Here is a 26,242-nt window from a genome sequence, read left to right as displayed (position 1 = left end):
AGTACTGAAGGAACACTGCACTGTGGGAGGGACAGTACTGAGGGAATGCTGCACTGTGGGAGGTGCAGTACAGAGGGAATGTTGCACTGTGGGAGGGACAGTACAGAGGGAACGCTGCACTGTGGGAGGGACAGGACTGAGGGAGTGCTGCGCTGTGGGAGGGACAGTACTGAAGGAACACTGCACTGTGGGAGGGTCAATACTGAGGGAGTGCTGCACTGTCAGAGGGTCAGTACTGAGGGAGTGCTGCACTGTGGGAGGGACAGTACTGAAGGAACACTGCATTGTGGGAGGGACAGTACTGAGGGAGTGCTGCACTGCCAGAGGGTCAGTACTGAGGGATTGCTGCACTGTGGGAGGGACAGTACTGAAGGAGTGCTGCACTGTAGAAGAACAGTACTGAGGGAGTGCTGCACTGTTGGAGGGACAGTACTGAGGGAAAGCTGCACTGTTGGAGGGACAGTACTGAGGGAACGCTGCACTGTGGGAGGGACAGTACTGAGGGAGTGCTGCACTGTAGGAGGGTCTGTACTGAGTGAACGCTGCACTGTGGGAGGCTCAGTACTGAGTGAACGCTGCACTGTGGGAGGGACAGTACTGGGTGAACGCTGCACTGTGGGAGGGACAGTACTGAGGGAAAGCTGCACTGTGGGAGGGACAGTACTGAGGGAAACTGCACTGTGGGAGGGACAGTACTGAGTGAACACTGCACTGTAGGAGGGCCAGTACTGAGTGAACACTGCACTGTGGGAGGGACAGTACTGAGTGAACGCTGCACTGTGGGAGGGACAGTACTGAGTGAACACTGCACTGTGGGAGGGACAGTACTGAGGGAAACTGCACTGTGGGAGGGACAGTACTGAGTGAACACTGCACTGTAGGAGGGCCAGTACTGAGTGAACACTGCACTGTGGGAGGGACAGTACTGAGTGAACGCTGCACTGTGGGAGGGACAGTACTGGGTGAACACTGCACTGTAGGAGGGCCAGTACTGAGTGAACACTGCACTGTGGGAGGGACAGTACTGAGGGAACACTGCACTGTGGGACGGACAGTACTGAGGGAACGCTGCACTGTGGGAGGGACTGTACTGAGGGATCCCTGCACTGTGGGAGGGACAGTACTGAGGGATCCCTGCACTGTGGGAGGGACAGTACTGAGTGAACACTGCACTGTGGGAGGCTCAGTACAGAGTGAACGCTACACTGTGGGAGGGACAGTACTGAGGGAAAGCTGCACTGTGGGAGGGACAGTACTGAGGGAAACTGCACTGTGGGAGGGACAGTACTGAGTGAACACTGCACTGTAGGAGGGCCAGTACTGAGTGAACACTGCACTGTGGGAGGGACAGTACTGAGGGAAACTGCACTGTGGGAGGGACAGTACTGAGTGAACACTGCATTGTAGGAGGGCCAGTACTGAGTGAACACTGCACTGTTGGAGGGACAGTACTGAGGGAAAGCTGCACTGTGGGAGGGACAGTACAGAGTGAACGCTACACTGTGGGAGGGACAGTACTGAGGGAAAGCTGCACTGTAGGAGTGCCAGCACTGAGTGAACGCTGCACTGTGGGAGGGACTGTACTGAGGGAACACTGCACTGTTGGAGGGACTGTACTGAGGGAACGCTGCACTGTGGGAGGCTCAGTACTGAGTGAACGTTGCACTGTGGGAGGGACTGTACTGAGGGAGTGCTGCACTGTTGGAGGGACAGTACTGAGGGAATGCTGCACTGTTGGAGGGACAGTACTGAGTGAACGCTGCACTGTGGGAGGGACAGTACAGAGTGAACGCTGCACTGTGGGAGGCTCAGTACTGAGTGAACGTTGCACTGTGGGAGGGACTGTACTGAGGGAATGCTGCACTGTTGGAGGGACAGTACTGAGGGAATGCTGCACTGTTGGAGGGACAGTACTGAGTGAACGCTGCACTGTGGGAGGGACAGTACTGAGGGAGTGCTGCACTGTAGGAGGGTCTGTACTGAGTGAACGCTGCACTGTGGGAGGCTCAGTACTAAGTGAACGCTGCACTGTGGGAGGGACAGTACTGAGGGAGTGCTGCACTGTTGGAGGGACAGTACTGAGTGAACGCTGCACTGTGGGAGGGACAGTACTGAGGGAGTGCTGCACTGTAGGAGGGTCTGTACTGAGTGAACGCTGCACTGTGGGAGGCTCAGTACTAAGTGAACGCTGCACTGTGGGAGGGACAGTACTGAGGGAGTGCTGCACTGTTGGAGAGACAGTACTGAGTGAACGCTGTACTGTTGGAGGGACAGTACTGAGTGAACGCTGCACTGTGGGAGGGACAGTACTGAGGGAACGCTGCACTGTGGGAGCGAGAGTTCTGAGGGAGTGCTGTACTGTTGGAGGGACAGTACTGAGTGAACGCTGCACTGTGGGAGGGACAGTACTGAGGGAGTGCTGCACTGTTGGAGGGACAGTACTGAGTGAACGCTGCACTGTGAGAGGGACAGTACTGAGGGAACGCTGCATTGTGGAAGGTGTAGTACTGAAGGAGTGCTGCGCAGTCGGAGGGAGGGCTGAGGGAGAGCTGCAATTTCAAAGATGCCGTCATTTGATTCAACATTAAACTGAGATCCTCATGTTCCCCTCAGTGGATGTCAATGATCCCACATACAATGTCAGTCTTTCCAGCCTCCACCACTGGAAACCATTTCAATGGTATTTGTCCACAGCTCTTTATATGATCATTCTGTTTGTAAAAAAAATAGACTCAGTGACAGAACAACATTCAATTTCCTCCAGTTTTGTCCGTGTGTTCATACTGAACCTCTCTGATCCAGAATGTGAGCACATTCATTGTTCCATTTGCTAATGGAAATGCTGGGCTTGTCACCATTCTGAGATACACCATGTCTCCTGCCATCATGTGGCTGTGCTGAATATTGCAACCTGCCAGATTTTTCACAGGCAAGGAATTCAGCAGCTTTCCCTGAACACCATCTTTTTAAAAATGGTGGCTCTGTAGGAAACATGAAATATGGGCATCACGATCCCTCCACTAATGGGTAATTTAAAGTATTCCTCTGTAAACTGATTGGCCGTCCGTGTAACACCCCAGTTTTCATTGCAGACTTTGTTGGATGAGTGTGTCAAGGGTCTTGGAGCAAAGGTGGGTGAATGGAGCTCAAAGGTCTGAGTGGCCTCCTTCTGTTCCTGTGTCAACAGGTTCAATACCACTGAATTGGGAAGGAGATAAATCAGCCAGAGTTAAATCTCCCAATAGCTACCCGCTGGAAATAGTTGATATTAAATGAGAACAGGGTCAGAATCATTTGTGATGCACTCCAAACTTGAGCAGCTGAATGTCTCCCTCCATCTGACCGCGCACGCAGGAGTGCAGACACTTAAACTATTCAACATGCCGTCGCAAATTGAACTGTTTTATGACAATGGGCAGTGCAGTCATTCATCTGGGAGTGGGCAGTAATTGTGAGCATTGTCAGCAAGATCAAAGCTAACCATTGAACTATGACCACACCACATCACATCAATCCCAAATAGCAAACACTCAGCTCCAGCACCCGTCTAGCCATTTAAAAAACACTCCTTTTAATAATTATTTCATAAAGCTTTTTCTTGAAGACATGCAACCCTGAGTTACAGCGCGGATGAAGTGTAATGGAGGGGAGAGCTTAGTAAAGGAGAGAGCCTGACCCACCTCATAAATTATGCAACGTAGTCATAAATCATCCTAAAAGGAATGGATTGAGCAGCTTGGAGATCCATTATTAATCAGCCAAAGACCAACATCTTCACTTTACCAGGCTAGTTCCACACAATGGTCAGTGGTTAAGGTTTATTCTGTACCTGAAAGGAAAATTGTTAAATGCATGCCAATATATTGCTGAGAGTCTGAGTTAATGACTACATTCTGTGTCTGTGCAGCTTGCTCGGGAATATTTTCATCTTTCAAATGGTGTAAATGACACTTGTCAGAGTGGAAGATGTCAGAGTGAATACAACAGCAGTTCAACAAAGCAACCATCTCCCGAGGAATGGAATTGAGACAGTCAATCACTGCAAAGACCACAATAGTTTAGTCACCCTGGCGGAGCTTTGCTCGGTGTATCATAATCCATTTCGCAGCTCCTGGCACTTTGATATTTTCCCTCTGAGTATTTATCTAATTCCTTCATAAAGACATTAGTAACTGCGTTTCCATAGTGCCTTGTGGAAATACATTCCAGATGCTAATAATCTGAGCTGCTCAGCGCCAACCACGTTGGTGTGGGGCTGGAGGGCATACATAGGCAGGTGTCTTTCATTAAAGGATATTAGTGAATGAGACCCTACTTTCATGCAATATGGGCTGGGGTTGCCACTGGCATTATGGGATGATTATTTAGCTGCCCAAGAATTAAATCTACCTTAAAGCGATGGAGATAAAAAGAACTAGGACGTGTTTAGTACAGAGGGGTAAATACAGGGAGGAGCAGAAAGAGAGGTACACAGAGAGGGAAGGAGGGAGAGAAACAAGGATGGGGAAAGAGAGAGATCAAGAGAGAAAGAAACAGAAAAGAGAGTGGTGGAATAAGAGGTAAGAGAGAGACGGGGTGAAGAGAGAGCATATAGAGAGGTAAAGCGACACGACAGAGAAAAATACAGAGGGAGAGACACACAGAATGAAGGTGGAGAGAGGAGGGATAGAGGTTATTTGCAGTCTTGATATTGGTGCCTTTTTAATCGTTGAAGGCTTTGCTTGGGAGGTTCCTGGTTTGGAGCCAACTGGAACAATGGTCGCAGTGGGGTTGCAGGAAGTGACTTGGGATTAGTTAACAAACCTAGTAAAATGGCATCTATTTAATGAGAAAAGGCAGTCCAATTCTACCTGTCAGCTCCAATTTCCCTTCCCTATACACAGCCCACAACTCTGTACCTGTGCAGCTAGCTCTCAACTGAGCAATGAGACATACCTGATCCCCTGTAACCCAGCCAGTCAGCGAGATCTGCTGCTCAGAACATGGAGAAATACCCAAGGATTAAGTTCACAGTTAAGGCACATCAACAGTAATAACATCCCGGGACTTTCAGCGCCGATATCACTGCTACACTCAGAATTAACTTGCAGTATTTCACCTGAAACAGCTGTTCATCCAATATTACAAATTATTGAACACAACATGGTATTATTACAGATATCCAATTTTTATAATTCTAGTTTCACCAAAAGAGTCAGCAAATGCAGTCCTAAAGAAAATGCAGGACTATGGAGAAAGAGCGGGGGAGTGGAATAATTGGATAGCTTTCAAAAAGAGCCAACACAGTCATGATGAATGGCCTCCCTCCTGTTTGAAAGCAATGAAGTTTAAATATGAATTTTTGACACACCCAATGTCCTGTGTAGTAGACCAATGCACGTCAAAGATTTAACATCACTTCTAGATGAACAGAGAAGTTCTCACCTGTGGTCTAAACAATATTTATCCCTTAACCACATCACTAAATCGTGATCCAGTTATTTATCACATTGCTGTTTGTAGAACTTTGCCATGTACAAATTGGCTGCCTCATTTCCTTCGAGAACAAGGGCTACTCTTTGGTTGGAATGATTACATTTCATTGGCTGAAAAGGAACGGGAGACATCCTGAGGTGAAAGGTGGTATATAAATGAAAATCTCATTCTGGCTTTGACATGTGGAAAGATGATCTGAGTGATGCAGATCAAATGATGATTGAGCTGATCTATGTGTGTGACATTACCTATTTAATAATAATCCTTATTGTCACAAGTAGGCTCCAATGAAGTTACTGTGAAAAGCCCCTAGTCGCCACATTCCGGGGCCTGTTCGGGGAGGCCGGTTCGGGAATTGAACCCGCGCTGCTGGAAATGTTCTGCAATACAAGCCAGCTGTTTAGCCCTCTGTGCTAAACCAGCCCCTAATAGTTACATTCTGAATGAGAGGGCAATACATTTTTAGATCTGCGCATAGAAACTAGCTGTGGGTGGCCTTTATGTATCGCCTTAAAGGAGCCCTGACACTAAATTGCTGTAGTGTGGAAGCTAGTTTTGTGTCAACTATAAATTCTAACCAGCTATTAAGAAGATCTCAGAGACTGGGTTAATATTAATTCAGCAGGCACCTCACTGAAAAAGGGGAGGAAATGTTTTCCAATGTGAGCAGAATTTCGGAGCTCAGTGGGTACAAATGACTCTCCAACCCAAAAGCACAAATGATCTTTGCTTCTGATTGATTTCAAAATGAATTTGCTGACTCACTAGTCTCTCCACAGCATGACAGGTGCCGGGTCAAAAGTCACAGGGCACAGGTTCACCCTGCAATATTTTTAGTGGTTTGAGTTGGAAAAGAAAGATTTGTATTTTGATGGCTTCTTTCACAACCTCATGATATCCCAAAGACCTTTACAGACGATTAATTGTTTTTGAAGTCTGCTCACTGTTGCATTCTCAGAATCCAATGCCAAGGTTCGATTCCCGGCTTAGGTCACTGTCTGCGGAGTCTGCACGTTCTCCCCGTGTCTGCGTGGGTTTCCTCCGGTGTTCCAGTTTCCTCCCACAAGTCCCGAAAGACGTGTTGTTAAGTAATTTGGACATTCTGAATTCTCCCTCTGTGTACCCGAACAGGCGCCGGAGTGTGACGACTAGGGGCTTTTCACAGTAACTTCATTGCAGTGTTAATGTAAGCCTACTTGTGACAATAAAGATTATTTATTTATTTTGCAACTGGGGCTCAGTGGTATGTCCGAGAAAGAAACAATTTATTCATTCCAATCTAGTTAGGATCACTGGAGTTTGCTGGGGAGTTTATGTCCAACATATTCGTCTGCACCGTTCCCTTTCCCAGATAATTGCTCCTCCCAGACAGGTTTCTTCCTCAATGCTAAGCTTTGTTTACATTTACTGCTGTGAATCCAAATCTAATTTTCTTTTGGATATAATCCATTTTTAAACACACTGTGTGATGCAGCTGTTTGTTCACTGTGTCAAAGTCAGGCCTATTTGAGAATATGAATCTTCAGCTCCCTCTCTCTCTCTCTCCCTCTGTCCCATGGAATCAATTACCATTGATTTTCTTATTAGGTTTCAGCCGTTTTTCATTGGGTTATCTCAACAAAGAGAACAGAAGATGACAATCCCAGTCACACATGGGACAAGTCATCACTCACTTAAAACAGAAACCACATTTTAAAAACAAATTCATTCTCAGGAACTGGGTGCTGCTGGCAAGTATTTGTTACCGATCCCCATTTACTCCAGTTACCCCGGGTCTGGTACAACTGAGTGCCTTGCTCAGCCACTTCAAAGGACAGTTAGGAGTCAACCACATCCGGTGGCACTGGAGTAACCTGCAGGCCAGGCATGGGTGTGGTTGCTGGACACCATCAGCTCAGCCCCAGGACATTGCTGCTGGAGTTCCTTGAGGAGCCACTTTAAGACGTTCACTGATCGTTTCTGTGTTCGGCTCCATTCGGGACTCCTCGGGTAATGAAGCAGTTCAGTGCTTTGCTGAAGCAAGGTCTGGGCAGCTTTCACGTTTGGGTTGCTAAGTGCAAAGTAACTTTCACACCAGTGGATCCAAACTGGCTTTGCGGCAGGAGGCAGAGTGTGATGGTAGCAGGTTGATTTTGTGACGGGAAGTCTGTGTCCAGTGGTGCTCCGCAGGATCGGTGTTGTTTGTAGTATACATTAATGATCGGGATGTGAATGTAGGACGTACAATAAGTTTGCAGATGGCATAAAAATTGGTGGTGTGGTAAATAGCGAGGAGCAAGGCCTTAGATTACAGGACGATATCGACGGGCTGATTCGATGGGCAGAAAGAGGAGTGGCAAATAGAATTTAACCATGAAAAGTCTACGGTAATGCTTTTTGGAAGGACTAACAAGGCAAAGGAAGACACAATGAATGGTCGGACCCTAGGCAGTACAGAGGATCAGAGGGACCTTGGTGTGCAGGTTCACAGATCTCTGAAGACGGCAGAACAGGTAGATAAGTTGGTTAAGAAGGCTCATGGGATTCTTGCCTTTATTAACTGAGGCACTGAATATAATAGCAGGGCGGTTATGCTGGAGCTGTATAAAATGCTGGTTAGGCTCCATCTGGAAAACTGGGTGTAGTTCTGGTCACTACACTATAGAAAGGAAGTGATTGCAATAGAGAGGGTGCAGAGGAGAGTCACCAGAGATTCACCTGGGCTGGAGTGTTTCAGCTATCAAGAGAGACTGGATAGGCTGAGTTTATTTTCCCTGGAGCTGGGAAAGCTGAGGGGGACCTAATCCAGGTGTATAAAATTATGAAGGACATAGATAAGTGGATAGGAAGGTATTTTTCCCCTTTGTGGAAGGGGCATAGATTTAAGATAATGGGCAAGAGGTTAGGAGAAGTGAGGGGGAACCTTTTCACCCAGAGGGTGGTGGGAATTTGGAACTCACTGTCTGAAAGGGTGGTAGAAGTATTTAAGAAGTATTTAGATGAGCACTTCAAATGCCACAGCATACAATGCTATGGACCACGTGCTGGAAACTGGGAATTGAATAGGTGCTTGATGGTTGGCGCAATCACGATGGGCCGAAGGACCTCTTTCCATGCTGTAAAACTCTATGACGATGACACTGAGGGCGGGATTTTCCCACCACCCCGCCACAGAGGCGGCCCGCCACTGGGATCTACCAGTCCCGCCGTTGTCAACGGGAATTCCCATTGACAGCCCCTCTCGTCGCCGGGAAACCTGTGCGTCGACGTGGGACCGGAATTTCCCGGCGGCGTGAACAGCCGGTAAATCCTGCCCGGAATGACCATAACAAGAGAAATTCGAACCACATTCCCTAACACTCAACAGCTTTACTATCCTCTCATCTCGCACCATCAATGTGCTGTGGGTCACCATTGAACAGAACCTGAACTGGACAAGCCACTGGCTACCGGAGCAGGTCAGAAACTGGCTGTCCTGTGGCAAATAGCTCATCCCCTGACTCCACAAAGCCTATCCGCCATCCACAATACAGAAGCAAGGAGAGTGATAGCTTCTCGACTTGCCTGGATATTGTAGCACCAACAATACTCCCATCCAGGACAAGCAACTTGTTTGATTGCTACCCCTTCCACCAATTTAACCATCCACTCCCTCCACCACTGACATGCTGTGATTGCCGTGGTATAATATCCACAAGCTGCATTGCAGCACCTCCCAAATCTGCAACTTCTATCAGCTAAAAGGACAAGGACTGCAGACACATAAAAACATCGCTGTGCAAGTTCCTCTCTAAGTTACATCCTGGCCTGGAAACATAAAATCACCTGGGTCAAATTCCATCTACCACCCTGTGGGAATATCTTCACCACACTGACTGCAGACGTTCCAGAAGGCAGCTCACCACCACCACCTCAGTCAGCCGTGGGCAATAAAAACTGTCCTTGCCAGGAACCCCCACATACCATGGATGGCAGGTTTCCTTCCATAAAAGGACATTATTGGAAGTTTTTTTTAAGCTCAGTTGCTAGTCAGTTACCTCTGTTGACCTGGGCAGCATGGTGGTGCAGTGGTTAGCACTGAAGCCCCAGGTTCGATCCCGGCTCTGCGTCACTGCCCGTGTGGAGTTTGCACATTCCCACCGTGTCTGTGTGGGTTTCGCCCCCACAATCCAAAGATGTGCAGGCTCGGTGGATTGGCCGCGCTAAACTGCCCCTTAATTGGAAAAAATGAATTGGGTACTCTAATTTCAAAGACAAACTCTGTTGACTGGATGACGAGTTTGTGATGCGCAGCGATGCCAGCAGCGCAGGTTCAATCCCCGTACTGGATAAGGTTATTTGTGAAGCCTCTGCTTTCTCAGCCTTGCCCCTCGTCTGAGATGTGGTGACCCTCAGGTTAAACCACCACCAGTCAGCTCTCAGAGAGAGCAGCCTATGGTCCTCTGGGACTGTGGCTATATTTACATTACAATGCTGTGTCCTTCAGTCACATTATGAACACAGGACATTAGTAGACCATTCCTTGGCCAGTTCAATCAGGTCATTCCTGGTGGGACACCGACAGATTTCCGTGTTTATAATGCCTTTTACAAGCTCAGAACATCCCAAAGTGCTTTACAGGTAATGAAGCATTACTAATGTCGTCATTGTCGGAAAACAAGGCAGCCAATTTGCACACAGGAAGCTCCCACATTTATGAGTTTCATGACCAGGTAATCTGTAATGGTTCAGGGATAAATATTCGTCCAGGACGCCCGGGAGAATTTGCATGCTCTTCTACAAATGTGTTGCTCGCCTGACGGGGCACGTGAATCTCGGTTTAAGGTATCATTCAAATGCAGCGCGCCAGCAATGTTACCCCTCCCGCAGTGTTACTTGTCCCGCAGTGTTACCCCCTCCCTCAGTGTTGCCCCTCCCGCAGTGTTAACCCTCCTGCAGTGGTACTCCCTCTGACAGTGTTACCCCCTCTGGCTATGTGGAACTCCCATTACCCCTCCAGCAATGTTACCCCACCGGCAGTGTTACCCCTCTGGCAGTGTTACCCCCTCCTGCAGTGTTACCCCACCCGTAGTGTTACTCCCTCTGGCAGTGTTACCCCCTCCTGCAGTGGTACCCCCTCCCACAGTGGTACCCCCTCCCGCCGTGTTACTTGTCCCGCAGTGTTACCCCCCCGCAGTGTTACCCCATCCCTCAGTGTTGCCCCTCCCGCAGTGTTGCCCCTCCCGCAGTGTTGGCCCTCCCGCAGTGTTACCCCCTCCCGCAGTGTTACCCCCTCCCACAGTGTTACCCCTCCCACAGTGTTGGCCCCTCCCGCAGTGTTACCCCTCCCGCAGTGTTACCCCCTCCCGCAGTGTTACCCCCTCCCGCAGTGTTACCCTCCCGCAGTGTTACCCCCTCCCGCAGTGTTACCCCCTCCCGCAGTGTTGGCCCCTCCCGCAGTGTTACCCCCTCCCGCAGTGTTGGCCATTCCGCAGTGTTACCCTCTCCCGCAGTGTTACCCCCCCGCAGTGCTACCCCCTCCCGCAGTGTTACCCCCTCCTGCAGTGTTACCCCCTCCTGCAGTGTTACCCCCTCCCGCAGTGTTACCCCCTCCCGCAGTTTTACCCCCTCCGACAGTGTTACCCCTCCCGCAGTGTTACCCCCTCCTGCAGTGTTACCCCCTCCTGCAGTGTTACCCCTCCCACAGTGTTGGCCCATCCCGCAGTGTTACCCTCTCCCACAGTGTTACCCCCTCCCGCAGTGTTACCCCCTCCTGCTGTGTTACCCCTCCCGCAGTGTTGGCCCCTCCCGCAGTGTTACCCTCTCCCGCAGTGTTACCCCCTCCCGCAGTGTTACCGCCTCCCGCAGTGTTACCCCTCCCGCAGTGTTACCCCTCCCGCAGTGTTGGCCCCTCCCGCAGTGTTGGCCCTCCCAGTGTTACCCCTCCCGCAGTGTTACCCTCTCCCGCAGCATTACCCCCTCCCACAGTGTTACCCCTCCCGCACTGTTACCCCTCCCGCAGTGTTACCCTCTCCCGCAGCATTACCCCCTCCCACAGTGTTACCCCTCCCGCAGTGTTACCCCCCTCGCAGTGTTTCCCCTCCCGCAGTGTTGGCCCCTCCCGCAGTGTTACCCCTCCCGCAGTGTTGGCCCCGCCCGCAGTGTTACCCCCTCCCGCAGTGTTACCCCCTCCCGCAGTGTTACCCCCTCCCGCAGTGTTACCCCTTCCCGCAGTGTTACCCCTCCCACAGTGTTGGCCCCTCCCGCAGTGTTACCCCTCCCACAGTGTTACCCCCCTCTCGCAGTGTTACCCCCCTCGCAGTGTTACCACTCCCGCAGTGTTGGCCCTCCCGCAGTGTTACCCCCTCCCACAGTGTACCCCCTCCCATAGTGTTACCCCCTCCCGCAGTGTTACCCCCTGCAGTGATACCCCCTCCCGCAGTGTTACCCCCTCCTGCAGTGTTACCCCATCCCGCAGTGTTACCCCCTCACGCAGTGTTGCCCCCTCCTGCAGTGTTACCCCCTCCCTCAGTGTTACCCCCTCCCGCAGTGTTGCCCCCTCCCACAATGTTGTTCCTCCCACAGTGTTACCTCCTCCCGCAGTGTTACCCCCTCCCACAGTGTTACCTCCTCCCGCAATGTTGCCCTTCCCGCAGTGTTACCCCCTCCCGCAGTGTTACCCCACCCACAGTGTTACCCCCTCTGGCAGTGTTGGGTGCTCTGCTACACAAACCAACATGGTTGCAGATGGTACAACTCTGTTTTATTACTATCGATAGCAACATCTGTAAACTTGTTACTGTGGTTTGTTCATTACTCTTTAACCTGTGGACCCAGCCCTAACACTACCTTGGAGAGGCACTCAGCACATGTTGAATGTCTGAGTGGCTTGCTGTGAGCTCTGTGCCCTGAGCTGTCTCCTGCTGGAATGAGCAGGAACTGTGGTGTTCCCCGTTTTATAGTGCGTGTGCCCTTGCTTGTGATTGGCTGTGATGTTGCGTGTGTGTTGATTGGTCCGTTGATCTGTCCATCAGTGTGTGTGTGTGTGTGTGTGTTTGCACCATGATGTTTATCTGAATATCATGACATCCACCCTTTTTTACACAAATATGTGCCTATGTGTTAATAAATATAGATGTGTACTGAGCGCAGATGAATGTGTGCGCGCAATATCTACAACATGTACATGAGGCTAAACAATATACATAGGAAGGTGTCAGGTGCAACATAGCAACGAGGTTGTACCATAAACAAAACAAGTGTAAACATCAAGCATCAAAACGAACTCCTGTAACGACAAAAATAAAAATATATTAACATTGTGGCATAAAACTTTAGTGAGTCCAATGTTCAAACAGGCTCATAAGTCCAGCCGAGTAGGTGGGCGATGAATTCGGGTTGACCGCCTCAAGGGTGGGTTAGGATCCACCGGCTGAGGAATGGGCCTGGCTACAGGCGACAGAGGAATGGGCATGGTGGTAGGAAGCTCCACAAAGTCGACATCAGGAACAACAGGAGGGAGTGGCACCGGTGTATGATCACATAGCGAGCGCGGAAGCAGGCGAAGAGCCTGGCGATTGCGCCGGTGAATGGAGCCATCAGGCATGCGAACAAGGAACGAGCGGGGAGCCACGCGTCAGAGAACTTTGGCAGTTGCCGACCAGCCACCCTCTGGTAGGTGGATGCGGACGTTGTCTCCAGGCGCCAAGGCAGGAAGATCAGTTGCCCGAGTGTCATGTGCCACCTTCTGCTGAGCACGCTGCTGTCGCATCCTTTGCAGTACTGGAGCATAGTCGGGTGTAGGAACAAGAATGGATGGCACAGTGGTCCTGAGGGCGCGACCCATCAACAGCTGGGCTGGTGAGAGGCCAGTGGCTAGTGGGGCCGAGCGATAGGCCAGCAGGGCTAAGCAGAAGTCAGATCCGGCATCAGCAGCCTTGCAGGGGAGCCGCTTGACGATATGAATGCCCATTTCCGCCTTGCCATTGGACTAGGGATGCAGAGGGCTGGACGTCACGTGTGTGAAGCCATACGAAGCAGCAAAAGAAGACCATTCTTGGCTTGCAAAACAGGGCCCATTGTCCGACATGACAGTAAGCGGAATGCCATGGCAAGCGAAGGTCTCTTTGCATGCCCTGATGACAGCGGACGATGTCAAATCGTGCAGGCGTATGACCTCTGGGTAATTCGATAAGTAATCTTTGATGATGACGAGCGCATGAAAAAGGTCCACACCTTTTTCAGGTCCAAACGGCAGTTCCCCCAGTCACCTCTCCTGCCCCCTTGCCTGGACTGCAAACATCTCACTTTTCCCCATATTTAGTTTATACACCGAAAACCGGCCGAATTCCCCCAGAATCCTCATAATTTCTTCTATCCCCTCTAATGGGTCCGATACATATAGGAGCAGGTTGTCTGCGTAAAGCGAGACTCTGTGTTCCAGTCCTTACCGGACCAGCCCCTTGAGGCTCTCAGCACAATTGTCAGCGGGTCTATGGCTCTATGGCCTCTCTCCCTTGCCTCATTGAATGTCCCCATCAACAGCGGCCCCAATATCCCAGAGAACTTCATACAGAACTCCACTGGGTACCCGTCCGGCCCTGGGGCTTTACCCGACTGCATGGCCTTCAGACCCTCCACTATCTCTTCCAACCCGAAGGGCCTGTACTGCGCTGTAATGTTCTATGTTCTAGGGCTCCCAGCCCTTCTACCAACCCCTGTCCACCTTCGGAAAGTTCAGCCCCCCTAAGAAGTGCCTCAACTCCTCCAGCCCCGCTGGGGGTTCTGACCCATACAGCCTACTGTAAAACTCCTTGTCCCTCCCGCAGCGTTACCCCCTCCCGCAGTGTTACCCCCTCCCGCGTTACCCCCTCCCGCAGTGTTACCCCCTCCCGCAGTGTTACCACTCCCGCAGTGTTACCCCCTCCCGCAGTGTTACCTCCTCCCGCAGTATTACCTCCTCCCGCAGTGTTAACCCCTCCCGCAGTGTTAACCCCTCCTGCAGTGTTACCCCTCCCGCAGTGTTACCCCCTCCCGCAGTGTTGCCCCCTCCCGCAGTGTTGCTCCTCCCGCAGTGTTACCCTCTCCCGCAGTGTTACCTCCTCCCGCAGTGTTGGCCCTCCCGCAGTGTTACCTCCTCCCGCAGTGTTGGCCCTCCCGCAGTGTTACCTCCTCCCGCAGTGTAACCACTCCCGCAGTGTTACCTCCTCCCACAGTGTTACCTCCTCCCGCAGTATTACCTCCTCCCGCAGTGTTAACCCCTCCCGCAGTGTTAACCCCTCCTGCAGTGTTACCCCTCCCGCAGTGTTACCCCCTCCCGCAGTGTTGCCCCCTCCCGCAGTGTTGCTCCTCCCGCAGTGTTACCCTCTCCCGCAGTGTTACCTCCTCCCGCAGTGTTGGCCCTCCCGCAGTGTTACCTCCTCCCGCAGTGTTGGCCCTCCCGCAGTGTTACCTCCTCCCGCAGTGTAACCACTCCCACAGTGTTACCCCCTCCAGCAGTGTTACCCCCTCCTGCAGTGTTACCCCTCCGGCAAAGTGGTCCATCCCGCAGTGTTACCACTCCCGCAGTGTTACCCCTCCTCACCGGACCAGCCCCTTGAGGCTCTCAGCGCAATTGTCAGCGGCTCTATGGTTCTATGGCCTCTCTCCCTTGCCTCATTTAGTGTCCTCATCAACAGCGGCCCCAATATCCCAGAGAACTTTATACAGAACTCCACTGGGTACCCGTCCAGCCCCGGGGGTTTACCCGACTGTATGGCCTTCAGACCCTCCACTATCTCTTCCAACCCGAAGGGCCTGTACTGCGCTGTAATGTTCTATGTTCTAGGGCTCCCAGCCCTTCTACCAACCCCTGTCCACCTTCGGAAAGTTCAGCCCCCCTAAGAAGTGCCTCATCTCCTCCAGCCCCGCTGGGGGTTCTGACCCATACAGCCTACTGTAAAACACCGTGTCCCTCCCGCAGCGTTACCTCCTCCCACAGTGTTACCCCCTCCCGCAGGGTTACCCCCTCCCGCAGTGTTACCACTCCCGCAGTGTTACCTCCTCCCGCAGTGTTACCCCCTCCCGCAGTTACCCCCTCCCGCAGTGTTACCCCCCTCCCAGTGTTACCCCCTCCCGCAGTATTACCCCCTCCCGGTGTTACCCCTTACCACAGTGTTACCCCTTCCCGCAGTGTTATCCCCTCCCGCAGTTATCCCTTCCCGCAGTGTTATCCCCTCCCGGTGTTACCCCCTCCCGCAGTGTTACCCCCCCTCCCGCAGTGTTACCCCTTCCCGCAGTGTTACCCCCTCCTGCAGTGTTACCCCTTCCCGCAGTGTTACCCCTTCCCGCAGTGTTACCCCCTCCTGCAGTGTTACCCCCTCCTGCAGTGTTACCCCTTCCCGCAGTGTTATCGCCTCCCGCAGTGTTACCCCCTCCCGCGTTACCCCCTCCCAGTGTTACCCCCTCCCGCAGCGTTACCCCCTCCCTCAGTGTTACCTCCTCCCGCAGTGTTAACCCCTCCTGCAGTGTTACCCCTCCCGCAGTGTTGCTCCTCCCGCAGTTACCCCCTCCCGCAGTGTTACCCCCTCCCGCAGTGTTGCTCCTCCCGCAGTTACCCCCTCCCGGTGTTACCCCTCCCGCAGTGTTACCCCCTCCCGCAGTGTTACCCCCTCCCGCAGTGTTGCCCCTCCTGCAGTGTTACCCCCTCCCGCAGTATTACCCCCTCCCGGTGTTACCCCTTCCCGCAGTGTTACCCCTTCCCGCAGTGTTATCCCCTCCCGCAGTTACCCCTTCCCGCAGCGTTATCCCCTCCCGGTGTTACCCCCTCCCGCAGTGTTACCCCCTCCCGCAGTGTTAACCCCTCCCGCAGTGTTACCCCCTCCCGCAGTGTTACCCCCTCCTGCAGTTACCCCTTCCCGCAGTGTTACCCCCTCCTGCAGTGTTACCCCTTCCCGCAGTGTGACCCCCTCCCGCAGTGTTACCCCCCTCCCAGTGTTACCCCTTCCCGCAGTGTTACCCCCTCCCGCAGTGTTACCCCTTCCCGCAGTGTTACCCCTTCCCGCAGTGTTACCCCCTCCTGCAGTGTTACCCCTTCCCGCAGTGTTACCCCTTCCCAGTGTTACCCCCTCCCGCAGTGTTACCCCCTCCTGCAGTGTTACCCCCCTCCCGCAGTGTTACCCCTTCCCGCAGTGTTACCCCCTCCTGCAGTGTTACCCCTTCCCGGTGTTACCCCCACCCGCAGTGTTAACCCCTCCCACAGCGTTACCCCTTCCCAGTGTTACCCCCTCTCGGTGTTACCCCTCTCAGTATGGCCCCTCAGTGTTACCCCCTCTCGGTGTTACCCCCTCCCGCTGTTACCCCTCCAGCAGTGTTGCCCCTCTGTGGCAGTCCTCTATTTTACCCCTCCCGTGGTGTTACCCCTCTCGGTGTAACCCCTCCGGCAGTGTCTCCCCACCTCCCAGTGTTACCCCACTCGCAGTTACCCCCTCCCACATTACCCCTCTCGCAGTGTTACCCCCTCCCACATTACCCCTCTCGCAGTGTTACCCCCTCCCACATTACCCCTCTCGCAGTGTTACCCCCTCCCACATTACCCCTCTCGCTGTGTTACCGCCTCCCGCAGCGTTACCTTCCGAGAGTGTTTATCCTTCCGCGGTATTACCCCCTCCCAGTGTTGCCGCTCGCGCAGTAATCCCTCCGGCAGTGTTTCCCCCTCCCGCGGTGTTGTCCCTCTCGCAGTGTTACTCCCAGTGATACCCCTCCCGCAGTATTACCCCTCTCTTGGCCTACATGTGCATTAAAATAGATCTGATTTAATATTCAGGTTCTGAGCATTTGGGAGTTTTGGCTGTATTCCCGTTTTCGCTAAAATTCCAAATCGTGCACCCCAGCCTGGATACAGGTCCCGCTGGCCCACACTGCCATCTGCAGGCAGCAGGAGCACCGTTCAAGCAAGTTTTAATTTGGTCAGATACACATTCGGCCCATCTTGTCTGGACCAACCCTGAAAACAATACCCAACTGGTCCCACTCCCCTCATCCTCCCTCCCCAGCCTGAAAATCTACTTTCATGTGTTTATCAAACTTCTCTTTCACAACAACTATTGAATTTCCTTTAGTTCAGTGCATCGCAGGCCACCAAGCCGAGTGTTTAAATCCTCATTAGCCCCGTTTGCAGTACCCAATGGGCTAAGGTAACCAACTCCAAGCGTGCAGAGCAAAGCACCTCACCCAGGAGAGGAGGAATGAAGAGCCACACAGAAAGAACACGAGACAAGGGCGGAACTTGTTTTTATTTTTTTAAAGTTTTGCTCCTGGTTGATGGTTATTCGGACTTACATGAACTTTATACAAACTGTTCTCAAAGAAACATTCTTTTAAAACATAGAAAACAATACCGACTCTGAATATTAAAAAGTGCATACACCTCCTGTTAATGAAACATATAAATAAATTATCGAAAGGCAGTAACATTCTCATGCACCTGCCTAAAATAACTTTAAAATGGTTTGAGCGACACCAAATGTGTGATCTAATTTACAAGGAGAAAGTAATACACTACACGTGGGATCTGGGCCAGTGTAGTTCACATCGCTGGACTTTTTCCGAGTTATTGTGGTGCAAACAGGGAGCCTCACGGGATGTGGAGCACGGCTGAGGGGGAGCCGAGTCCAGTGAGCGGGGATGGGGCCATCCAGTCCTCCCCCTCCCGCCCCCACGTCGAGTCCGGGGTGGGGTCTGATGGTGCAAACATCTGGTGGGTCATTCAGCGGCTGTGGGGGGTGGGATCGATCTGCTATCGTTTAAAACCCCGCGGTTAAAGCAGGCAGGCAGCCCCCTTCCTCTCTCTCGAAAGATGCCCAGCGGCTGAGCCAGTGATTCCGGTTTTCCCTATCTGGTTTCGGATGTGCAGCATCCGCAGATTCACGATCCGGGTGGAATAGGCAGCGAGGCGGCGCTCACTTTGCTTACTACACTTCAATAAGATAACATGGCGCTGGGAGCTGAGCCGGCACAACATTGGCGGCCAAACGTGTCTGAAAGAAAATACAAAGGGTGCAACCTGCAAACCTCGAAGCTGTGCAGGCCCCGCTCCCGGTTCAAAGATTAAACCCATCCGCTTCTCACTGGTCCCTCAAAGTCTGGCGGCGGCTAACGAAGCAGCGATGAATGTTTCTAGCACTGCTATGTACAAGCCTGGAATTGTGTTTCATATGGCACGGTGGGCCAAGGAGACAAGTCGCAGGCAGCTATCCTCATCCAAGGGCTTCTTCCCCCCAATTGACCAAGGTGCATGCTCAGGGTGGTTTAATAAATCTATTAAAGTCACTAACTTTGGTTTATACAGAGTAATAGATACATCGCTCTATAGCTCAGGTGCATGATTTAATAGCTCTATTTACACAATCTAATAGGCTTTCTGCAAAAGGAACTTCAATTTAACAAGTCAACTTTTGTTGGGTATTATTGGGGAGAATTTAGTGTATAGCCCAGTTGCTGGGAGATATCGGAATCAGTACAGACAAAAAATAAACACTAGTATTCGTATATCGCACTCGGTGCAATATTTACGAGGCCTGCAACTGGGGATTTGGGCACCGGTAGGTTAGTCTTCCGTGAGGGAATTAACCTTAAACTGCTCGCATCTCTGCACGATTTCGTATAAGGCCAGCACTATTGAAAGAGCCACAGCAGGGCAGCCCGTGTGGAAGAAACGCACCTCTTTCCCTGTGGGGAGCCTTTCCTCTCGCCTCCCAGAGGTCACACTGGGCCCCACCATGCTACTGTGCTGAAGTAGTGGCCAGTAATTAGAAAAAATAACTTTATTAAATTGTCCCCCAACTTAATAATTCTGCTGGAAACGTTCACAAGGCGAGGGGTTTAAAAGGGTAATTACATTCCACTTGTGAAATTAAGACCATGAAAATATGAAATTCTACAATGCAGTAACCGGCAGAATGTCAGTGAAGAACAATGTGAACTTTTACTGGGATGTTTTTGTTCCGATTCCAATGAACAAAGAGGACGTCAGAGTTGATTCTGTTCATTATAAACTAATCTACAACCATTCATATTGATCTCTCACACCCGGGGAAGAGAATCAAGTTGTGCAAACAAAGCAATGGAATCAGACAAACCCACAAACCGGAGTGTTGGGTAGGACTTGATATCGAACGCAAAATTCAAAACGGATACACTGACTACAATGTACCTCAGTGCATTCAATGTGCTGACACTTGCATAGTAATACACGTGTTAAGTGCCTGCAGACAGGAGCACAAACAGGTGCAAGAGCGAGTTTACGCGGGAAACCTCCATCACAATCACAACAGGTTCTGAGAGTCAGCAATTCCTGCTGAGAACCCCCACCCCCCGGCCTGAGCACCCCACCCCCACCCCACTCACCAGCCCAAGAACCCACACCCCACCCACCGGCCCGAGAACCCACACACCCACCCACCGGCCCGAGAACCCCCACTCCCACCCACCGGCCCGAGAACCCCCACCCCACCCACCGGTCCGAGCACCCCACCCCACACACCGGCCCGAGAACCCACACACCCACCCACCGGCCTGAGAACCCCCACTCCCACCCACCGGCCTGAGCACCCCACCCCACCACTGGCCCGAGCACCCAACCCCACTCACCGGCCCGAGAACCCCCACCCCACCCACCGGTCCGAGCACCCCATCCCACACACCGGCCCGAGAACCCACACACCCACCCACCGGCCTGAGAACCCCCACTCCCACCCACCAGCCTGAGCACCCCACCCCACCACTGGCCCGAGCACCCCACCCCACACACCGGCCTGAGAACCCACACCCCCATCCACTCACCGGCCTGAGAACCCCCACCCACCGGCCTGAGAACCCCCACCCACCGGCCTGAGCACCCCACTCACTGGCCCGAGAAACCACTCACCGGCCTGAGAACCCCCACCTCCACCCACCGGCCTGAGAACCCACACCCCACCCCACCCACCGGCCTCAGAACCCCCATCCACTCACCGGCCTGAGCACCCCCACCCCACCCCACCCACCGGCCTGAGAACCCACACCACACCCCACCCACCGGCCTGAGAACCCACACCCCACCCCACCCACCGGCCTCAGAACCCCCATCCACTCACCGGCCTGAGCACCCCCACCCCACCCACCAGCCTGAGAACCCACACCCCACTCACCAGCCTGAGCACCCCCAACCCACCCACCAGCCTGAGAACCCACATCCCACTCACCAGCCTGAGCACCCACATCCCACTCACCAGCCTGAGCACCCCCAACCCACCCACTTGCCTGAGAACCCCCACCCCACCCACCGGCCTGAGAACCCACACCCCTCCCACCAGCCTGAGAACCCACAACCCCATCCACACACCAGCCTGAGAACCCCCACCCCACCCACCCATCGGTCTGAGAACCCACCCACCGGCTTGAGCACCCACACCCCCACGGATCCACCAGCCTGAGTGCTCACATCCCACCCACCGGCCTGAGAACCCCCACCTCACCCACCGGCCTGAGAACCCCCACCCATGGTAGTTTCCATCACCGTGTCTCTAATCTCCCCCCACCCCTAGTCATGAAAACACTAGGAGAGATGAGAACCAATTGAGCACAGACGGGGGGGGGGGGGGGGGGGGGGGGAAATAAGACACGCCTGCCGCTCGCTGGCATAAGGTCTGGAGGCCTGACCGCTTCAAGGCAAAACTAACCGCTCTCTTACATTTACAATGTACCCCTCTGGCTATGAAGCACTTTAGGATATCCTGAGAATATGAAAGGGGCTCTTTACAAATGCAATTTCTTTCCATCTCTCCAGTCCCACAATTTGATTAACTGCAGTCTTTCTGCTCTGAATTTCAGACCTTCATACAATTTAAATTCTCGGTTGGTGAGGCACACTCAAGGTAAATGCTGACCCATGTGTTACAAAATGAGATCAAAGGCTTCTCTACGGTGAGAGGGCAACCTCCAATTGGGACTCAAAAAGCTACTTGTTTAATTTTCCATTCAGCAGCCTCTGGATAGGGTCATCGCATGCCATTCTCACACGTTTTCATAAAAAGCTACTAAAAGGTTCATAAATACCTTAAAAGGCAAATCTCACCCATAACTGCAATCAGCATCACACCGCTGTGACAAGAGCAATAAAATACATAAAACTGGACAGCTCTAACCCGCTTTCACAAATGTTTGAACGTAAACACTATTCCCATTAGAGCCTCAGCAGGACGCCACCTATCAAATGAAGTGGATTGGAGGATTGATTCGGGGTGGGTGATGTAGTCAGGTTGTACACAAGGGTCCTTTTCTATGACCAATTTGAACTGGGGTCTTTGCTTTTGGCGAGGAGGTTGGGGGAATAGAACAGGAATCAGTCTGCGAGCTGCACTCTTTTCCAATGATAACAGAAATTTTACATGGAGTGTGGAAAGAGATACAGCAGGCGGGTAGAGTTAATATACTCTACAACATAGAGTATTGGCAAATTTCACAAAGAGGACTGGTCATCAGCAGCCTGAAATTTACATTATTACACCAGAGAATTAATCTGCTGATGCGTATGACCCTGAAATGTGCGTGGACAATAAAGAGTTAAAGGACAAATCTGGAATGTGCTGCCTGATTGGGCAGTACAAGCCAATTTAACAATTATTTTCAACAGGGAATTAGACAAATGCTTGAAAAAAGAAGAAAACTGCAGGATTATGGGAAAATTGGATAGTTCTTTCAAAGAGCTAGTATGGGGACGATGTGCCGCATGAAATCACAAACTGAACCTTTAAAATTTCCAACCTCAAGATCTCAAAATACAAACATAATAAACATAATAAAAGGCAACGGGCCGCAATTTTCCTCTGTACTCAGTAAGAATCTGAATGAATGTCATTGATTAGTAAACTAGGTGGGTGTACGCTGGTAGACTTTGCTTATTACCCAAATGAAACGATTTGATTATCTTTGGTGCTCAATAACCATAATTTTAAACAGGAAGATATAACTCGGCTGTTGTGACCCCAGAAATGCATTCCCTCAAGGTGCTGACATCACTGCCTGGGACAGCAAACCTTAAATTTCAGACTCAAATACTGTGCGCAAGACCCAATAATCAATCATCTTGGACAGAACAACTTTTGAGCTGAACTGTTTTTCCTGAAAGGTTAATCGGGCCTCTGCAACCAGGTGCCAATAGGTCATTTGAGGCTGTGAAATGGTGGCAAGACAGGAGATGTGTTTGGGGAAGGTTACTGGAACAAAATCATTGATATATGTGTATGTGGGACGGGGAGGGGGGGGGGGGGGGGAGCTCGGGGGGCCTTTGGGCAATGTGAGGATTCAAGAGTTTGACCCATGTAGTCTGGAGCCACAACAAAGTTGAAATCCCCGTTTCTGTTCATCTAGATAAACCAAGCTTCTGATAACCAACAGGTCACATGCAATATGCTGATGTAGCGAGCACTCACTTGGCAAGCGAACACAAAGAAAATGGCAGAAGCATTGCATCTCGTTATACACTCCCGCGCTCCTTTCTGCTACAACAGGGGCTTGTGGTTATTTCAGAAAGTGGGCACATGGTAACCAAAATAGTCAAAGCCTCCATGTTACTCGTGTGTTCACATGAAATTCGCTGTTAAACAGTACTTAACATGGCATCAAGCAAACAAACCCTTGCTGGAGAAAATAAAAGTGATTACTTAATTTGATGGCTTCCTCAGAGCATGCAGTAGTCATGTTAGTCTTAAAAAGAACATTTATAAAAAAAAAATGTTTTTTTTTAACCAAACCATTCATTGAACAGTACATAGTGTTATTCAGCAACAAAACGTTATTTAGGTTGATACAAAGTGCTGTATTAAAACCCACCAGGGAAGGCCAGCCTCTGGGGGAAAAAAATATATAACCAGTGAACGAGTTCCATGATCCTCGTATACCACATTTCCGTTATTTGGTTTGATGGCACAACAAAAGGCGCTTGAAATCAATAATCTCCCTAACCAATGTAGGCACACTAACCACAAAAAAAATTAAACCTTCCTCCAAACAGAAAGCCGGTGTAATAAATGGAGAAAGAGAGTCAGAAAGAAATAGAGAAAGTGTCATAGAAACAAAACCAGACTAGCATTTTTGTGGAGCCTTTTCCTTTTTGATTTGTTTTCTCACGTTTACTTTTTGTTATGGCGCACAGAAGACTGCATGCCGCTTGTGACAATCTTTCTGGATTTAAATGTTTTTTCTGCAGGTTTCTTCCTGTTGGTAGGAGACTGAGCCCCCACATCTGGCAGCGCCGACTTGGATTTGGCGGCTGGAAGGAGTGGGCGTTTAGTGGGAGTGGTGTCTTTGCTCAACAGCTTCCCTCGCGCAGCAGTTTTGCTGGTCAGAGTCAAGACTGAAGCAGCGGCAGATGGCGGCTGTTCAGTTGTCAATCGCTTTCCTTCCTTCGCTGCTCCCTCAGTTGGCACTTTTTTGCTTGCCATTTTGGAAGGTCCATCTGCCGATTTCTTGGCAAGAATATTGCTTTTCCCCAAGTCAGCTGACCTGCGACTCTCCTTCTGCCTCAGCGCTGCCCTAAAGAATGACATTCCTTTGTCATCTGACTTGCTGCTGTCTCTTCTCAAGTCAGTCCTTGAGCTGGTGTCTGATGACTTTGCTTCCGTCATGGAGGAGCTGCTGCTTGAATTCCTCAGCCTCCTGTTTTCCAATCGGCTCCCCGACTTAGCATGTGACAGTCTGCTCATGCTGCTAGCTTTAGAAGACGATGACAGCCTGCGTTTTTCAGGAGAGGGGCTGCGTTTGGACCGACCCTCAGAAGTCTTGGACCTTCCAAGCACCTTTTTCCGTGCTGGAGAAGGAGACTGGGTGGAAGGAGAGACCAACTTTGGTTTCTGCTGATACGCTGATAAGGCCGACTCCTGACCTTTGACCGTGTCCTTTCGGAGGCCCGAGTTTGATGTAGAATGTCGCGCTCCCACTTTTGGTTCAGTCTTTTCACGTGTGACTGAAGCCTTCTGAGAGTTCTTGTGCGATGAAGATAGAGTTAACTGTGCTCTGGACGAAGAACCTTTGGCCTGCTCATGATGCACTCTGGAAGCAGTGGTTTTCTTCTGCGGACCCTCTGTATTCACCGCTCCCATCACAAAGCCCTTCTTTTGTCTTTGTTCTTCCGCAGAAGAAGCGCCACTAATACTAGGAGAGCGAGGGCTTCCCACGCCAGGTGTACCTTTTCTACTGTCCAGAGCATCTAGCAATGGGGTCAGTGTGTCCAACCCTCCCGCGTCATTCCCACACTGGTCCAGCTTTTTATCAGGGGGCAAAATGGGTCTGCTCTGCCCAGTTGCTTTTCCGGTGACTCTCAATTCCTCCTCACGGACCATGCCTTCCATGACTGCTAGGGGTGCCCTGCCCGACTGTCCGGCATGAGCTGCCCCCTGGCCTTGCAATGGGGAGGTGCCTCGGTTGGGGCTTCCGCGCCCCAGTATGTCTGCTGATGGAGATGGGCTGTGAGTCGGAGACTCGAAGGAGAATGGAGATGGAGAACTGGAGCGCATGTGCAGCTTGCTGGATAGCGACCTCTGAGATTTAATTCCGTTCTCATTGAGCACCAAGGGACTGGCAAATGAGGATCTGGACGACAAACTCTGGCGCTGGACACTCCTCACAAAAGGCCGAGTAGAAAATCCACCTGAACAACAGAAATAATTAATTAAGCTGACCTTCAAGCTGATTAAAAATTATGAGCAGCACTCATGTCACAAACCAAAGTGACACTTCTTTATGATGTCACATTAACTGCACCAATGGTACAGACATCATAAAGCAGGATCAGCATGGGGCTTGGAATTAAAACGCCACTTTTTAAAACATTTTACCATAAAAATGTAGACTAACAGAAAAGCAACAATGTCTTCAAGTATCAGATGTGGCCCAGTGGGCACTCCCGCCAAATCAGAAGATCATGGGTTTAACACCCTTCACCTCACCCCCATTCTGAGACTTGAGCACATATCCAGGTTAACGCTCCAGTGAACTGAAGAGTGCTGCATTGTTGAAAGTACCATCTTTCAGTTGAGACATTAAACCAGGGCCCCACCTGCTCTCGGGTGGGCGTAGAAAACCCTGAAGAGCTGGTGTTCCTTATTATCCTGGCCAAATGATTTTTAGTCCACCAGCTGGAAATCTGAATTGAACTTTTAAAAGCAGACTTCTTAAAATACAGATTAAAGTGATTTCAACCCACAGCCCAAGGTGGCTAACCTCAGTTTGTATTACTATGTATTCCTCATTCTAATTGATTGGAGTGGAGTCAGTCTGCCTGCAAAACCCTTCAAAGACATTGACTTTAGCGAAGTGTGAAGGACTCATATAGCCTGTCTCATTAAGCAAGTTATTTATCGCAATGACCTATGGTATTCAATGCTTGGAGATGGGCCATTAAGACTAATTCCTTGGACAATGGAACCCTGGCTAAGTCTGAGACATGAGCTAATCAGGTCACCTTTGGAATACATGTGCAATGATTTTTTTTAAATTTCCCTAGCAGTTGGAGGAGAAGGAAGGTCACCCCCTTAGTACGTTTTAATAATTACCATATCCCGAAGAACAACCAACTTTTAGTCATCTACATCTTTAAATCGGAAGCATCAAGACCATCAAATTCAGCCTGAAGTCAACCGAGTCACCAAACTACAGATTGTATACTCTTTTTTTTTTTTAAATGGACTCTAATTTGGCCAATCTGTCCCTGCCCACCCGATCATCAAGTGTGTGCGTGTGTATAAATATGTTTGTGTGTCCACGTGCATGCAAAAGTCAGTACTTATTTTAT

General features: G+C 51.0%; 1 protein-coding gene across 1 annotated transcript in view; it reads right to left on the bottom strand.

Annotated features, from left to right (window-relative positions):
* Positions 1 to 23,004: 23,004 nt before the first annotated feature.
* The window catches only part of usp31 (ubiquitin specific peptidase 31), a 202,524-nt gene continuing 199,286 nt past the window's right edge, over positions 23,005 to 26,242 (bottom strand). Inside the window, exon 16 of the mRNA XM_072481189.1 lies at positions 23,005 to 25,099. Within this exon, the coding sequence (XP_072337290.1) occupies positions 23,583 to 25,099 (1,517 nt within the window). The 3' untranslated portion in view covers positions 23,005 to 23,582. The remainder of the gene's footprint in view (positions 25,100 to 26,242) is intronic.

The sequence above is a fragment of the Scyliorhinus torazame genome, chromosome 17, assembly GCF_047496885.1.
Source record: "Scyliorhinus torazame isolate Kashiwa2021f chromosome 17, sScyTor2.1, whole genome shotgun sequence".
Classification (NCBI taxonomy): Eukaryota; Metazoa; Chordata; class Chondrichthyes; order Carcharhiniformes; family Scyliorhinidae; genus Scyliorhinus; species Scyliorhinus torazame.
The sequence above is the reverse complement of the archived record's forward strand: the minus strand, read 5'-3'. Positions and strand labels throughout refer to the sequence as shown.